Source organism: Chiloscyllium plagiosum, unplaced genomic scaffold (assembly GCF_037043375.1).
Source record: "Chiloscyllium plagiosum isolate Xiang-an unplaced genomic scaffold, Cpla_swu_hap1 HiC_scaffold_12, whole genome shotgun sequence".
Taxonomy (NCBI): Eukaryota; Metazoa; Chordata; class Chondrichthyes; order Orectolobiformes; family Hemiscylliidae; genus Chiloscyllium; species Chiloscyllium plagiosum.
Window position 1 is genome coordinate 25,003,757 of NW_028270150.1, and position 17,725 is coordinate 25,021,481.

Sequence of the window (17,725 nt, forward strand, 5' to 3'; positions counted from 1 at the left end):
TAGATGTTGACATAATTAGCAAAGTGGTCATATTGGCCTGCTGTCCTGTTGAGTTAAAAATCAATCTTATTTAAGTGTGACTGGACTCACACACGGAACTTTCCACATAAAGGCAGCAGGATGGCCTCCCAACATAACCAGTAACCTTCAAACAGGAAGTGAAAATACATTCCTGGACAAGTTTTAGGACTGTTTGACAACTTCTTGAGGCATTCTGTCTTACAAAACCTGAGGCAAGCTCTTCACTTCCTGATATTGTTTCAAACTGAATTCAAACATATAAGATCCTGAGTGGATTTGGAAGGTTAGATGCTTAAAGGATGCTTTCATTTGAGGTATAGACCAGACTACGGACATACAGTTTAAAAATAAGACAATTTAACTGAAAGAGGATTTTTTTTTTCCTGTCATTGAATTCTCTTGCCCAGATGACAGTGGAAGTGGCCTCATTCAACATCGTTTAGGCCGAGATAGATAGAGGAATCAGAGGTAAATGGGTTCATTCAGGAAAATAGAGTTGAAGCCATGGTCGGATTGTCCATAATCTTATTGACCTGTAGAACAAGTTTGAAGAGCCAAATGGCCCACTTTAGCACTGATTGTTCTGAACTCTCACATCAGTCCTGGCGTGTACATTGCCAATCTAGTAACCAAAGAATGATTTTTAAAAAGTTAAGGCACAGAAAGAGGCATCCAGTACACTGTATCTGCACATTCTAGTCCCATCATGCAGGACTGAGTGCACTACATTAACATGGCATTCTTTTTGATTGCGAGCTTTATCTATTAAACCTGAAAAACCTAATTAGTAGTGTGTGTACTATTCACTTTGTCCCTGCATCTTCACCACTTCCTTCTTGTATTCAATCATTTCCAGCTTAACATGGTTCCACCTTCTCCTCTCCTCTCCAACTCCAAAGGAATATTTAATCCCTTCCTAATTTATTACAGTTCTTGCTGATAAACTTGGTGGGAGGGAAGGATAATAACACTGAGCTTCATGGATAAAAGGCAAGAATGAGTTGAGGAAGTCAGCCCGAGACAAAATATTTCCTCTCACACACTTCAAACAAAAAGCTTCCTGAGTTAGAAGTTTATATACAGTATAAGGACAATGCCGTGGATGTATGTTATATCAGAAATGGCAAAGGCTTGTAAGCTTCTAACTGTTAAAGCAGTGAATCCCACAGATTCACCTTCCCAGTGTTCAGCAGTCAGATCAGAACAATTCGTCATCAAACTCTTAAACAGCCTGTTGCCCAAAACAAGTTTCCTCCTCAATGCAGTAAATTTCTTGTGTTTAGTTTCTAATATCCAGCAGCGTTATCTTTCACCAGGCAACTGGTGTGGCCAAAGCTGTGTAATCAGTTGCTTGGAGTTGGAGAGTTTTTTTTTATTTGATGAACAGCGGGTATCAGGAGGAAACAATGCAAGGACCAAATACACGGAACTTAAATGTCAGAGCTTTTAAAACCAGGGCACAGAGAGGTAACCTCTCACCTACTCCCACCCCCAAAGTGTAAATATCAGGCAAATGACCTCAATAAAGAGAAACAAAGGTGTCTTTTCACTGCAGATTTTAATAATTGACAAGTCTACAGGATAATGGCAGCAATGTGACCAGAGCTGGATTGCTGTGGCTGATGGAATTAGCTCCAGACTGGAAATAAATGAGTAGTGCAACAGAAAAAAACTTCAACGTAGAAATAAAGCAGTGAGTAAAAAACATGAACAATACACTGCATAATCCAACAAAATATTTAATTCAAAACACTCCAAAACAAATTGTCATAGTTTAATATTCTTAAGCATTAGAAAATACTACTAAATACAGACAACAAACAAAGTATTTTTGGATATTTCCCAATTTTTTTAAATTAATTTTAAAACTGTTCAGATATTGTTACGGTCTCATGTATACAGGTTGCTTTGGATCTTATTCATATCAACGAGCTGTTTCAGTATTTCTGCACTTCGGGAGGTATCCTGCAAGGAAACAAAGAAACCATTCAATATTGCTGGAAAATGCCAAAGCATTTTAGACTTGAAGAGTTCCAGGACTGTGCATGGTTACTCAGAGTGGAGGACAGAGAAATCGTCCAAGGTTCCCATTCCCAGTGACCCTTGCTCAAAAACTGTGGTGTTCTGTCCCACAACAAACCCAATTTATCCAACACCCATGTCCTCATTGATTAACACTGACAAGTGCCTGTGCACTAGCAGCCCAAATCTACAACTCATCGCCTGATGAGTTTCCCTCATGGCTTTCCACTTCCCGATCTCTGTAACTGCCACCACGCCCAAGTCCTCTGCTTCCAGTCCCATATTCAACCCATGGCAGGTTTTTCTCAGTAGTCAAGATTATACAATTAAATCCTCTCCTGCTGCCTCTCCACCTTTAAGACATTTCTTATGGCCACCTACTTTTAAGCAAACTTACAATTACTCCTTCCAAAACTTGACTTCAGATCCCTGTTACCTTTATGCCTCTGTGAAGCTCCTTGGGATGTTGTTCAACATGTGAAGTGTAAGATAAACACATGTTACATGGAAATTGTAACACCGAAATAGGCCATTCAGTCCAAATGCTCCATTCTGCACCATGTGAGTTAGATGTTGTTATGTCTGCCAGGTCAGGTTTGAGTCTGATCCTTTCTATGGTAAAGTAGCCTATTAATATTCATTCTCTGAACTCACCCTGGACAAACTCCTTAAGGAAACAGTCAGGTCACTGTCAAGAGTCCAATCTTTCCTCAGCAAAACAAGGACTGTCATCAACTTCAAGAAGCAAAATGGAGAAAATGCCCCTTTCTGTATCAATAGAGCTGACATAGAGATGATCAAGAGCATCAAATTCCTAGGAGTAAATATCACCAACAATCTGTCCTGTCCCTTTCAATTCAATGCTACAATCAAGAAAGCGCACCAACATCTCTGCATCCTCAGATGGTTAAGCAAATTTGGCATGTCCACAATGACTCTTATCAATCCTTATAAGTGCGCCATAGAAAGCATCCTATCAGGATCCATTACAACTTGGTATGGCAACTGCTCTGCCCAAGACCGTAAGAAATTACAGAGTTGTTAATGCAATCCAGTCCATCACGCAAACCAGCCTTCCAATCATTGACTCAGTCTACACTTCCCACTGCCTCAGGAAAGCAACCCTCTCACCCCAGATTTAGCCTCTTCCACTCTCTTTCATCAGTAGGAAGATACAAAAGTTTGAAAACACATACCAACGGATTCAAGAACAGCTTCTTCCCCACTGTTATAAGACTTACGAACAGATCCGTCACGTATTAGGTAATATTTCACTGCACCTTCTCTGTAGCTGTAACACTATATTTTGCATTCTGTTCTATTATCCTGATATACTTATATAAGGTATGATTTGTCTGGATAGCATGCAAAACAATACTTTCTACTGTATCTCAGTACATGTGACAATAATAAATTAAATCAAATCAAATCAGAATATGATACAATGACAGGCTGCACTTTGTTGAATAGCCTGTTGGAACACCTTCATAATCTCACACAAACAGACTGATGAGCTAGCCTGTTTTTACAGGACTGCAGACTACACAACCAAAACCCTCCAACAATCAATTGGATTGATTCAATACCGCAGGATTAAGTAAGGGAAAAATGGGATCAAATTCTGGTTTTGAAGTTAAGTAATGAAGATGAACTTTACTTAATTATTTGAAAATGGATCACTAGCCTATTGCTATAAATAAAAAAAGGAAATTAATGCCATGATGTATGTACGTGCACACACACACACAAATTGTCCTTACTTTCACAAAGGAACTCAGACCCTTGCAGGCGAGCACTGGCCGAAAACCTTCTATCGTCAGAGAATCTATCGTAGTCACATCACTGTAACAGTGATAGAGGACAGCAGGTATTTGCTTAACCTGGCAGTAACTGAGGACTGGAACAAAGCAAAAGAAAATTCACTCATTAAAGCAAGCAATCTCTAGTGATGATGTATGTATATAAAGATTTTTTATGAATAAAGTACATTTTTGAAATAAAAAAAAATCAGACATGATTCGTGAAGTAAACTCTCACCCCTCAGCCCCACCCTCATCCCAAAAGGTTGAAGGTTCAGGTACATTACTGAAGCACACAAGCCAGAACCTTTCAGTTCTTCATTCTTCCATGGGATGTGGGGATCACTGGGAGGGGTCATCATTTATTACCTATCTTAGATAGTTCTTAAACTGCATGCCACAGTGGCAGAGTGGTTAGCACTGCTGCCTCACAGTGCCAGAGACCCACAGTTTCCAGGGATATGTGCAGGCTTAGGTGGGTTAACCATGGCAAATGTGGGGTTACAGGGATAGGTGGAATGCCTTTTAGAGGGTCAGTGCAGACTTGATGGGATTCTATGAATGGCTTGCCAGGCCATTTCAGAGGGCAGGCAAGTCAACCAATTTCTATCGGTCTGGAGTCACATGTAGGCCTCTACTAAATCAGATTAGTGACCAATCAACAAGTTATCATGAGACTGGTACCTGCACCTTCATGGGATTTGCACCCTCTTTCCCAGGGCATTAGTCTGGGCAGTTAGATTACAAGCCCAGTGAGGTTACCACTCCACAAGCTACCTTCCCACATTTCTATACTACATCCTGGTCTGAGTTGACTGAGCTCAAACAGGTTGGTGATTTATTGTCACAGTTGGCCTTAGTACTATTTCCTGGCGAGGCTAATACATGAACAACAGCCACTTGGTGAAAGTCTTTCAGGAATGCAGCTGTTCCTGAAATCAAACCCTTTGAGCTACAGCCCTTTATCTGGGGAATTATGAAAGAAAACTACTGAGTCTGAGAAAAAAAAAGAATATATGTGAAACAAGTTTTGGGGTGGGAATATTTGTCATTGGGGAGCTCCCATAAACACAGCATTTTCATAGGAACCAAACCAAAGTTAAATCCAATTGCAAAGAGAAGCAGTAATTTTCTGTCAACAAAGAATGGTGATAAACTAACACCGAGATTTTAAAGGATATTATGAGTTCAGAAGGTCAGGCATGACAGACAGAAACACCTCATCCAAATCTAAACTCCGTAACCTGGCATTGGTTAAGGGTATCTAAAGTTACTTCAGACCAGTTCTAAATGTGTGCTTTCAAAGCCTGTTCAGAATAACCACACTGTGAAAGTGATGCCAGTGCTTTAATATCATACACAGGTACCTGTGAGGAAGGCAAGTGACAGCAAAAGGACCAGGTAATATTACGGCAGTTCCATAAGGAAAGATTTTACAATTCTTAGATAAAAAGGGGCTTTGTTGATGTTTAACTAAGAAGAATTAAGGTTTTAAAATAGACAGCATAAGGTGAGGAGAAATGTTTATCAGGATGTCAGAACACAAGCAGATCACATCACCCAGCATGAGTGTTCATATTGCAAAAAGGCACAGAATATAACGACAAGAGGAAGCCATTTCGCCCCTGAAGACTGTTACGTGATTCAATGAGATCAAGGCTCATCTCTGACCTAACTATGTACCATTTTTCAAATATCCCTTAATACATTTGGTTAACAACATGCTATCAATCTCAGTTTAATAATTAACAATCAATTTATTATCAATTGCCATTTGTGGGAGAGTTCCAAACTTCTACTTCCTTGTGTATATTTCCTACTTTCACTTCTGAATGGTTTAACTGAGTTTTAAGTTATGCCCCCAATTCTACACTCTCCAACCAGCAGAAACAGTTCTTCTATCTATATCCTATCCATTTCTCCTCAATATCTTGAAAACTTCAAACAAATCATCCCTAATCTTCTAAATTCCAAGGATTACAGCCCAGGTTAGCGTGATCTCTCCAAGTAACATAAACCTGAGATGGTGATTAATGTCATAGAGTCATAGAGATGTTCAGCACGGAAACAGACACTTCAGTGCAACTGACGTGTCTTTTTGAACAGGTAGAAGGCAGTGCTGCTGGAGGTCATCCCTACTGACCCACTGGCACAAGATCCAAAATAATGGGGGGGAAAATATTCTTGGGATGAAAATATAAAGAAAAACTAAGGGCAAAATGATCAATAAATTGTAAAAGAGTCAGTAGGTATCCTGGCTGAAGAGTGCGGTGCTGGAAAAGCACAGCCGGTCAGGCAGCAGCCGAACAGCAGGAGAATCGACATTTCGAGCATAAGCTCTTCATCAGTAGGTACCATGACTATTTATGAATTAACCACTTGTGAAAGGAAAACGAAAACTAATTAATCAAAAATGGAAATGCTATGCCTGATGTAATAACAAGAATTTGTAACTTCCAAGCCTAAAAATTTAATTTAAACCCCTTTTACTGTGCAACTCTAAGACATTTCAGCATCGTTTGGGATTGAAATCCTACAAATATTGTTCTTTGATAAAGATAAGGTTATCAATTGTTAAATCATGGAACTTCCTCCCCCCTCTCTTACAGAAACACTTACGGCCCATACCTGCTGCAGGGAGACCGGAAAGCACATTTGGCTGCTCAAGTAACACACAGTGGGGTGTCTCCTGGAATGCACTGGTTTTCAAAGCTCGGAGGAAAGGCACAGAGATGTTGGAAGTAGACCTGGGTGTTTTATATTCAGTCACAGAGCAGCTTGATAATACTATCACATTTAGGTTCCTTTTCTGGATATTTCCAAAAACCTGTAATGGAAAACAAACATTCATTTCCTTTAGTTAACCAAACACACAAGAAAACTAAATGACAGAAGTGTGAAGCTCATATTGAAAAAAGTATGGTTTCTAGCAGAGCTCATTACCTCATTAATTGTCAACTGGGCGTATACCTACATTTCAAGACCTGGGCTTTCCACACAGCAGATTGTGACGTACTTTCATGTGGCACAAGTTCTTAGAAACATAGAAATACTTACAGCAGAGAAGGGGACTATTTAACCTATAATAACTGTTCTAGCAGACAAACAGCTATCCTGTTTAATCCCAACTTTGGTCTTTGTAGACAACCATACCTCAGAAGCAAAACCAAGTGAGGCAAAAGCTTGTGGTTTTTAAACTTTAACTCCATCACTCCTGCAGTTTTGTTTCTGATTGGCTAATCATCACTACCACTTATTAATACATCAATCCAATGTACTGACAGCTTTGACTGACAAACCAGTAGCAACAGAGATCCCCAACTGCAATAAAACAGTGTGAAGGGCTTTGTGGTCACAACTAAGTGAGAGTATAGGTCAGCTCACATATGAACTGGGAATATCATCCAGTCATATTATTTTAAGAGCAGACAAGATACAGTTCATACTAAATGTCAAGATCTGTTTATAATCTTAGATAGCCTTCTTCACTGTCTACTATACCACCAATCACTGTGTCATTTGCAAATTTATTAACCATGTCTCCAATATGCTCATCCAAATCATTTATATAAATGACAAGCAGAAGCAGAACCAGTTCAGATCCCTGTGGAACACCACTGGTCTCAGGCCTCTAATCCAAAAAAACAACTTCCACCACCACCCTCTGTCTCCTACAAGCTAATTTTATATCCAATTACCAAGCTCTCCCTGAATCCCATGTGATCTAACTTTACTAATTAAGCTACCACGTATAACTTTGTCAAAAGCCTGACTGAAGTCCAAGTAAACAACATCTACCACTCTGCCCTCATCAATCTTTTTGGTTACCTTCTCAAAAAACTCAACAAAGCTTTTGTGAGGCACGATTTCACTCGCACTAAGATGATGTTCCCTAATCAATCCTTGCCTCTCCAAATGCATATAAATCCTATTTTTCAGAATTACCTACCACCAAAGTCAGACTCACCGGACACCACCAAAATCAGAGAACTATAGTTCTCCTTCTCCTTACTCCCTTTCTTAAATAAAGACACAATATTAGACACCATCCAGTCCTCCCACACCTCGCATATTGTTATAGACGATACAAATATCTCTGCTAGGGACCCGCAATTTCTTCCCTAACTTCCCACAACATCGTCGAATACACTTATGGACCAGGCCAGACCCCCTCAAAACACTTCCAAGAACGTGGCCCAGACCCTAACTCTGCTAGCTGTTTTATGCAGGTGTAAGACGGATATGCCAGGAGCGATGCTGCTGGTCAAACCACTTAGTTTCAAACAAAACAAAATTGATTTACAAGATTACCAACTGAAATACAAACAAAAGAGAAAAGAATACTGAACAACTTAACCTATCCGAAAACCCAATAGATCATCCCAACTTAATGATGCTGTTCCAAATACTTGCAACATTCCCCACATAAGACCCCTTGGCACAAAAGGAAAAATCAAACACAGGTTAGAGTCATAGAGATGTATAGCATGGAAACAGACCCTTTGGTCCAACCCGTCCATGCCGACCAGATATCCCACCCCAATCTAGTCCCACCTGGCCCATATCCCTCCAAACCCTTCCTATTCATATACCCATCCAAATGCCTCTTAAATGTTGCAATTGTACCAGCCTCCACCACATTTGGTGGGCGGCACGGTGGCACAGTGGTTAGCACTGCTGCCTCACAGCGCCAGAGACCCGGGTTCAATTCCCGCCTCAGGCGACTGACTGTGTGGAGTTTGCACGTTCTCCCCATGTCTGCGTGGGTTTCCTCCGGGTGCTCCGGTTTCCTCCCACAGTCCAAAGATGTGCAGGTCAGGTGAATTGGCCATGCTAAATTGCCCGTAGTGTTAGGTAAAGGGTAAATGTAGGGGTATGGGTGGGTTGCACTTCGGCGGGGCGGTGTGGGGACTTGTTGGGCCGAAGGGCCTGTTTCCACACTGTAAGTAATCTAATCTAATCTAAAAAAAAATCCTCTGGCAGCTCATTCCATACATGTACCACCCTCTGCGTGAAAACGTTGCCCCTTAGGTCTCTTTTATATCTTTCTCCTCTCACCCTAAACCTATTCCCTCTAGTTCTGGATTCCCCGACCCCAGGGAAAAGACTTTGTCTATTTATCCTATCCATGCCCCTCATAATTTTGTAAACCTCTATAAGGTCACCCCTCAGCCTCCGATGCTCCAGGGAAAACAGCCCCAGCCTGTTCAGCCTCTCCGTGTAGCTCAGATCCTCCAACCCTGGCAACATCCTTGTAAATCTTTTCTGAACCCTTTCAAGTTTCACAACATCTTTCCGATAGGAAGGAGACCAGAATTGCACGCAATATTCCAACAGTGGCCGAACCAATGTTCTATACAACCGCAACATGACCTCCCAACTCCTGTACTCAATACTCTGACCAATAAAGGAAAGCATACCAAACACCTTCTTCACTATCCTATCCACCAATGACTCCACTTTCAAGGCGCTATGAACCTGCACTCCAAGGTCTCTTTGTTCAGCAACACTCCCTAGGACCTTACCATTACGTGTATAAGTCCTGCTAAGATTTGCTTTCCCAAAATGCAGCACCTCGCATTTATCTGAATTAAACTCCATCTGCCACTTCTGAGCCCATTGGCCCATCTGGTCCAGATTCTGTTGTAATCTGAGGTAACCCTCTTCGCTGTCCACCAAACCTCCAAATTTGGTGTCATCTGCAAACTTACTAACTGTACCTCTTATGCTCGCATCCAAATCATTTATGTAAATGACAAAAATTAGAGGGCCCAGCACCGATCCTTGTGGCACTCCACTGGTCACAGGCCTCCAGTTTGAAAAACACCCCTCCACCACCATCCTCTGTCTTCTACCTTTGAGCCAGTTCTGTATCCAAATGGCTAGTTCTCCCTGTATTCCATGAGATCTAACCTTCCTAATCAGTCTCCCATGGGGAACCTTGTCGAATGTCTTACTGAAGTCCATATAAGAGGGAGGTCAGAGAGAGAAAAGACCAGCATGGGCCTGCTTCTTTGCGTCCAACAGCTTCAAAACTGACTGCCTGTTTTCAGTGAATAGCCAGACTGCCTAAACCGAATCAAACCAGAGAAAAGCTGAGCTGGGAGAACTGACCACTCCCCTTTCATTGTACAAGTGTTTTTTCTAAAAACCTGAAAGCCTTTTTTCCTGAGGCAGTATCTGTTAGCTATAATCAAATTGGTCCTAAAACTCTTCAAACTTAAGGACTTTTCGGAGTCTGTGTCTTTGGATATTGATGGTTCATTTTCATTAAGTTGGCGGGGGGTGGGGGGGGGTGTTTGTGATGATGCTGCTCCTTTAACAAAACCGTGTTGTCCTTGTTTTTTTTCTGAGAGGTCGTAAAAGACACAGACTGCGAAAAGTCTATGTTTGAAGAGTTTTAGGGCCAATTTGATTATAGCTAACAGATATCCAAAGATGTCTTCATTTTAAAACTCCGTAATTTTAATCTGTTAGTACATGACAACACCGACATACGTTGCATTGACTATAAACAAGCAAACATGTACAACTACATTCTGTTTTACTCCTGCCACCATACACCTCCATTTCTCACTCAAGCCTCGGAAATGCATTGGCAAACATGTTTTCTGGTCCTGCCACATGCACAACTTTCACATTGAATGGCTGTAACAACAAGCTTTACCTAAATTTTTGTCCTTAAATTTCTCCATAAATCTCAATGGGTTATGATCAAAGTGTATCATTGTCTCAAACACATTAGTGATAACTTAAACATTGGAATGTTATAATGCCAACACCAAGCTCAAAACCTCCTCTTCCACTCTTGAATTCTGCATATGAATGTTCAATTTCCTGGAGAAATACCCAACAGGTCTTTCTATCTTCTCGCTGTCTTCCTGCAAGAGCACAGCACCAACACCCACATCACTCGTATCGACATCCACCTTGAACGGCTTTGCATAATTAGGTGTGGCTAATATTGGGGCAGTGGTTAACACAGCTTTTAGGCTGTCCAATGCCTTCTGACAGCCACATTATCCCAGGAACCATTGTACTGCTTTTTTTGTCAATGGGGTTGAGAAACTCACCAACTACCTTTGTTTTTGCATCCTGTGGGGCCATCTGTTCATGTCCAATAACATGGCACAGGAGGGTGACTGGTCTTTGGCAAACTGACTTTCAACCAGGTTTATCACCAAGCCTGCCTTCCAAAGTCGATTGAACAAGTCTGATAAATGTTGCAAATGTTCCTTCCGTGTGTGACTAAAACTCACCAGGTCATCAATATAGATGACACAATTCAGTAATCCGACAATGACCTTTTTGGTCAATCTCTGAAAGGTGGCTGCCGCATATTTCATACCAAATGGCATAACTCTGAACTGATACAGTCCATTTCGCATTACAAAAGCCAAAATTGCCTTTCTGACAAAGGTACCTGCCACTATCCTCTGAGTAAGTCCAACTTAGAAATATAAGTTGCTTGTCCCACCTTCTCAACACAGTCTTTCAAACAGGGAATCTGATATGGATCAATGTTTATAACTGCATTGACTTTGTGATAGTCCACACATAACTGTTGGGTATCATCTGGTTTTGGCACCATTACGATGGGTGAGCTCCAGTCACTGTAACTCACTTCAATTATGTCGTCTTGGAGCATGCGTTCACAGTCCATTTGAACCAGTGCCAACTTTAGAGGATTATGCCTATAAGGATGTTGCTTAATCTGAACAGCATCTCCTGTATCTACATCATGCATAATTAGGTTCACAGCTTATTTCCACATATCTCCCCATGTGATAGTAATAACTCTCTCAGGTCATTTTTACTTTCCTCTGGAAGGTGACTCAATAATTTATCCCAATTCTTGATAACTTCCTCATTGTCCAATTTAGTTTTGAGGAATGTCCAATTCAGATTCCTCTGAACTTAGTTCTTCCCTGTGTGCTATAACCAATAATACATTCTCCTTTGGCTTTCCTTCAAAGTCAAAATATCTTTTGAGCATATTCCCATGACACACTGTGAAATTTCTTTTTGTCTGGAGTCCTTATCAAATAGTTTACCTCACTCAATTTCCTTTTGACTTGATGAAGTCCACTAAACCTTGCTGTTAACAGTTCACCTATCACTGGAACTAACAAAATTGCGAGTTTTTAATTTCTTGTCTACTTCATGTTTCAATGTACGCTGTGTTACTTTTAAATGCTGTCCGGCCAACTACCACGCTCTGTGCCCCTGAACTTTGACTTATCAATTTCTCCTTAATCAATTTTAGTGGTCCTCTCACTTCATGCTCCAAAACTAATTCAAATGGACCGAATTTGGTTGATTCATTTGGTGCATCTCTGATTGCAAAATGTACAAACAGAATTCCCTTCTCCCAAACATCTGGATAGACTTGACTATAAGCCATCAACATGGTCTTTAATGTCTGATGCCACCTTTCTAGCGCGCCTTGTGATTCTGGATGGCACTCAGTAGATTTGAACTGTTTTATTCCTAAGTTGTCCATAACTTCCTTGAATAGTTTTGATGTAAAGTTTGGCCCTTGATCTGATTGTATCTCTGTGGATAGTCCATATCCAGTGAAAATGTTGAGTAATTTCTCTACAATCTTTTTAGCTCTGATAGTGCATCGTGAAATGGCCTCTGGAAATCTAGTGGACACATCCATTATAGTTAACAAATAATGATTCCACTTTTTGTTTTAGGTAGAGATCCTATGCAATCAGTTAAGACTCTTGTGAAAGGTTCCTCAAATGCAGGAATAGGTATTAAAGGTGTGAGTTTTATTACTGCCTGTAGTTTTCCAATTATCTGACATAAATGACAAATCTGGCAAAATTCAACTGCATCCTTGTGCAATCCAGACCGGTAAAAATGTTTTTGTATTTTAGCTTGAGATTTTCTTACTCCTAAATGAGCCCTTAGTGGAAGCTCATGCGCCACTTGCATCACCTCATTCTATAACCCATTGGCAATATGACTTGATGATCTCATCTGCCTGAATATATGATGGTCTCCATTTCCTCATTAAGACATCATTTTTAAGATAATAACATGCAGGGAGACATTCCAATTCTTTTTCTGTGTATGTCTTTTGATACAATTGTTTTAAAGTTTCACCTTTCGGCTGTAACTCAGTCAATTTATCTGAACTAATGATGTCTGCTGTGTAATCTATCTGCTCTTGGTTTGTGTCAACCATCTGATCAAACATAATCTCTGCTAATTTCACTTCAACTTTCTTATCTGTACTCTTTGATCTCTCCTGTTTCAACTGGTGACTTTCTGACCTCGTTACCGCACAGTCAGGAAAAATCCCAGGATGTGCGTCCTGCAATAGTTCAGTTGCCTGAGTTTCCACAGGCTTTTCAACCACAGTAGGCAGCACTCCCACCTGTGAACCAGCTATATCATTAGCAAGGACAAATTGTGCTCCTGGAGCTGAGAGTTTGTCCAGTACTCCTACCATGACTTCTCCACTCTTCATTGGACACTGTAATCTCACTTTATATGGTTGAGTGCTTTTTGTTTTACTGTGAATTCCTGTTACTAGGACTTTTTCTGGCAATAGTCCTTCAGAGGTAAATATCTCCTCATCTTTCACCATGACAGATTGAGAGGATTCTGTATCTCACAATATTGTATCCACTTTACCTGCTGCTCCTGGCCGATGCGAATAAACTTTACCTTCGCAGGTTTACAGTTTAAGAAGATCTGGCACTTCCTCCTTAACCAACCTCTGACCAGGTTGTACATTCTGGTGCAGCTTTCTAGCCTCCACTGTGCTTCCATTACCACTGCAACTAAATTCACTGGCTTATCCTGTTTTCCTACATTTGGCTTCCCAGCGCTTTCCCTAACCCACCAACACTGTGATTTCATGTGGCCCCCTTCATTGTAGTGAAAACACCGGAGCTTTTCAACTTCTCTTTCCCCGTCAAGGGTTTCTTTTTTATCCTGTGGTAAGTTACCCTTAAGAACTTCACCGAGATCTGACTTTCCTTTACCACATGAGGATTTCTTTTTCCCCCAATTTCGATCCCTCACAGATTGAAATTGATTTTGGAAGCTAAACTTTGATTTATGAACCAATTCATAATCATCAGCCATTTCACTGCTAATCTTGCTGTTTTAACTCTCTGCTCTCCCAAGAGTTCTCACTATTTCAGAAAGTGAATTTTTGAACTCCTCCAAAATAATCATCTAAGAGCGTCATAAGTTTGCTCTATTTTTAAAGCTCTTATCCACCCATCAAAATTATTTTGTTTGATCCTTTCAAACTCAAAGTAGGTTTGACCAGGATCCCTCCTTAGATTCCTGAAATGTTGTCTGTAGGCTTCTGGCACAAGCTCATCTCCACTTAAGATGGCTTTCTTCGCCTCCTCATATGCCCCAGGTACCTCCTCTAATAGTGATATGAATACCTTACTAGCTCGACCTACAGGTTTTGTTTGGATCAACACAACCCACATGGTCATTGGCCACCGCATTTGTTAAGCCACCTTTTCAAATGAAATGGAAAAGGCTTTCACATCCTTTTCATCAAATTTAGGCAATGCTTGAATATATTTAAATAGTTTCTCACCAGGCCTTTGGCTATCATGGGTTTGCTCATGCTAATCTTCTTCCTCACTAAGCTCACCTCAGCCTTCATCTCCATCATTTTAAGCTGACTTTCCTGTCTAAGTGCCAATTTCTAAAGTTCAAACTTTTTCTCTTTCCTTTCCTCTCTCTCCTTTATTATCTCTTTCTCTCTCTTTTCCTTTTTGTCCTGCTGAAGCAATTCGTTCTTTTTCTCTTACCTCTGCTTTTAATCCTAATTCAAATTGTTTCATTTCTCTTGTCCTTTGCTTGTCTTCTGCCTCGAACTCAAGTTGCTTCATTTTCAATTGAATTTTACCCAGCTCTAAAGATTCTGATGGCATTTCCAGCAAATTTTAATTCTGAGCTATTGCTGTAGTTATCTCTCCTTTCCTCACGGAAGGGCAACTCCAACTCCAGCTTGTCTGCTAATTCCAGCAGCTTGGCCTTAATCACGTTTTGTAAAACCCCCAAAGTCACTTCTTCCACCCCAAGAAAACTCCTGGTGATTGAAAGAGCCATTGCTATCCCAAGCACTGTTTAAACCAACCAAATTCAACACCCGGAACAAAACATACTAACACCTACCACTCGCTGCCTTTGAATCCAACAATCCAATCCCAATTTGGAATTATAGAGCAAATCCCAGACGAGCTCCCAATCTGTTATAGACCAGGCCAGACCCCCTCAAACCATTTCAAGAAAGTGGCCCAGACCATAACTTTGCTAGTTGTTTAAATCAAGTGTAACGCAGATATTCTAAGAGTAATGCAGCTGGTCAAACCACTTAGTTTTAAACAAAACAGATTTTTTTTACAAGCTTACTGAATGAAACACAAATAAAAGAGAACAGAATACTGAATAACTTAACCTATCCAAAAATCCAACAGATCATTCCAACTTAATGATGATGTTCTAAATACTTGCAACAATCACATAAACACCCCTTGGTATTAAAGGTCTCGGATCATGTTTTTGGGATCCTTGAGGAGGAGGGGGAGCAGCCCCAAGTCGTGGGCCATGTAGGCACTAACGACATGGGTAGAAAAAGGGATGGGGATTTAAGGCAGAAATGCAGGAAGCTAGGGTGGAAGCTTGGAGCTCGAACAGAGTTGTTATCTTTGGTTTGTTGCCCGTGCCACGTGTTAGTGAGGCAAGGAATAGAGAGAGAGAGAGAGAGCAGTTGAATATGTGGCTACAGGGATGGTGCAGGAGGGAGGGTTTCGGATACCTAGATAATTGAGGCTCATTCTGGGGTAGGTGGGACCTCTACAAACAGGACGGTCTCCACCTGAACCAGAGGGGTACCAATATCCTTGGGGGGGAAATTTGCTAATGCTCATTTGGAGGGTTTAAGCTAATTCAGCAGGGGGGTGGGAACCTAAATTATAGATCCAGTGTCCAGGAGGTTGAGAGCAGTGAGGTCAGAAATATGGTTTCAAGGTCACAAGAGTGCCCCGGCAAGCAGTAAAGTGGTTTGAAGTGTGTTTACTTCAATGCCAGGAGCATCTGGTATAAGGCGGGTGAATATACAGCATGGGTTGGCATCTGGGACTTCAATGTTGTGGCCATCTTGGAGACATGGATAGAGCAGGGACAGGAATGGCTGTTGCAGGTTCCGGGATTTAGATGTTTCAGTAAGAGAAGAGATGGTAAAAGAAGGGGAGGTGAGGCATTGTTAGTCAAGGACAGTATTACAGTGGCAGAAAGGACATTTGAGGACTCGTCTACTGAGGTATTATGAGCTGAGGTTAGAAACAGGAAAGCAGAGATCACCCTCTTGGGAGTTTTCTATAGGCCTCTGAATAGTTCCAGAGATGTAGAGGAAAGGATAGCAAAGATGATTCTGAATAGGAGTGAGGGTAACAGGCTAATTGTTATGGCGGACTTTAACTTTCCAAATATTGACTGGAAATACTATAGTTTGAGTACTTCAGATAGGTCAGTTTTTGTTCAACATGTGCAGGAGGGTTTTGTGACACAGTATGTAGACAGGCCAACAAGAGGCAAGGCCACATTGGATTTGGTACTGGGTAATAAACCTGGCCAGGTGTTAGATTTGGATGTAGGTGAGCAAAGTTCGGTTATGTTTAATTTAGCAATGGAAAGGGATAGATATATACCGCAAGGCAAGAGTTATTGCTGGGGAAAGGCAATTATGATGTGATTAGGCAAGATTTAGGATGCAGATGATGGGGAAGGAAACTGCAGGTGATGAGCACAATTGAAATGTGGAGCTTATTCAAGGAACAGCTACTGCATGTCCTTGATAAGTATGTACCTCTCAGGCTGGGAGGAAGTGGTCGAGTGAGGGGGCGATGGCTTACTAAGGAAGTTGAATCTCTTGTCAAGAGGAAGAAGAAGGCTTATGTTAGGATGAAACGTGAAGGCTCAGTTAGGGCGCTTGAGAGTTACAAGCTAGCCAGGAAAGACCTAAAGAGAGAACTAAGACAAGCCAGGAGGGGACATGAGAGGTCGTTGGCAGATAGGATCAAGAAAAACCCTAAAGCTTTCTGTAGGTATATCAGGAATAAAAGAATGACGAGAGTAAGATTAGGGCCAATCAAGGACAGTAATGGGAAGTTGTGCATGGAGTCCGGAGGAGATAGGAGAAGTGTTAACTGAATATTATTTGTCAGTATTCACACTGGAAAAAGACAATGTTGTCGAGGAGAATACTGAATTCAGTCAGGTTACTAGACTAGAAAGGATTGAGGTTCACAAGTAGGAGGTGTTAGCAATTGTGGAAAGTGTGAAGATCAATAAGTCACCTGGGCCAGATGGGATTTATCCTCCTCAAATTCTCTGGGAAACCAGGGAAGAGACAGCAGAGCCTTTGGCTTTGATCTTTATGTTGTCATTGTCTACTGGAATATTGCCAGAAGTGAGGATAGCAAATGTTGTCCCCTAGTTCAAGAAGGGGAGTAGAGACAACCCTGGAAATTATAGACCAGTGAGCCTTACTTCAGTTGTGGGAAAAGTGTTGGAAAAGGTTATAAGTGATAGGATTTATAATCATCTTGAAAGGAATAAGTTGATTAGGGACAGTCAACATGGTTTTGTGAAGGGTAGGTCATGCCTCACAAACCTTATTGAATTCTTTGAGAAGGTGACCAAACAGGTGGATGATGGTAATGCGGTTGGTGTGGTGTATATGGATTTCAGTAAGGTGTTTGATAAGGGTCCCCACTGTAGGCTATTGCACAAAATACGGAGACATGGGACTGAGGGTGATTTAGCAGAAATTGGCTAGCTGAAAGAAGACAGAGGGTGGTAGTTGATGAGAAATGTTCATTTTGGAGTTC

General features: G+C 41.1%; 1 protein-coding gene across 1 annotated transcript in view; it reads right to left on the bottom strand.

Annotated features, from left to right (window-relative positions):
- Window positions 1-1,560: 1,560 nt before the first annotated feature.
- The window catches only part of psmg1 (proteasome (prosome, macropain) assembly chaperone 1), a 37,382-nt gene continuing 21,217 nt past the window's right edge, over window positions 1,561-17,725 (bottom strand). The window contains exons 5-7 of the mRNA XM_087992519.1: window positions 6,471-6,669; window positions 3,804-3,940; window positions 1,561-1,986 (exon numbers count right to left, since the gene is read on the bottom strand). Coding sequence (XP_087848645.1) covers window positions 1,912-1,986; window positions 3,804-3,940; window positions 6,471-6,669 — 411 coding nt within the window. The 3' untranslated portion in view covers window positions 1,561-1,911. The remainder of the gene's footprint in view (window positions 1,987-3,803; window positions 3,941-6,470; window positions 6,670-17,725) is intronic.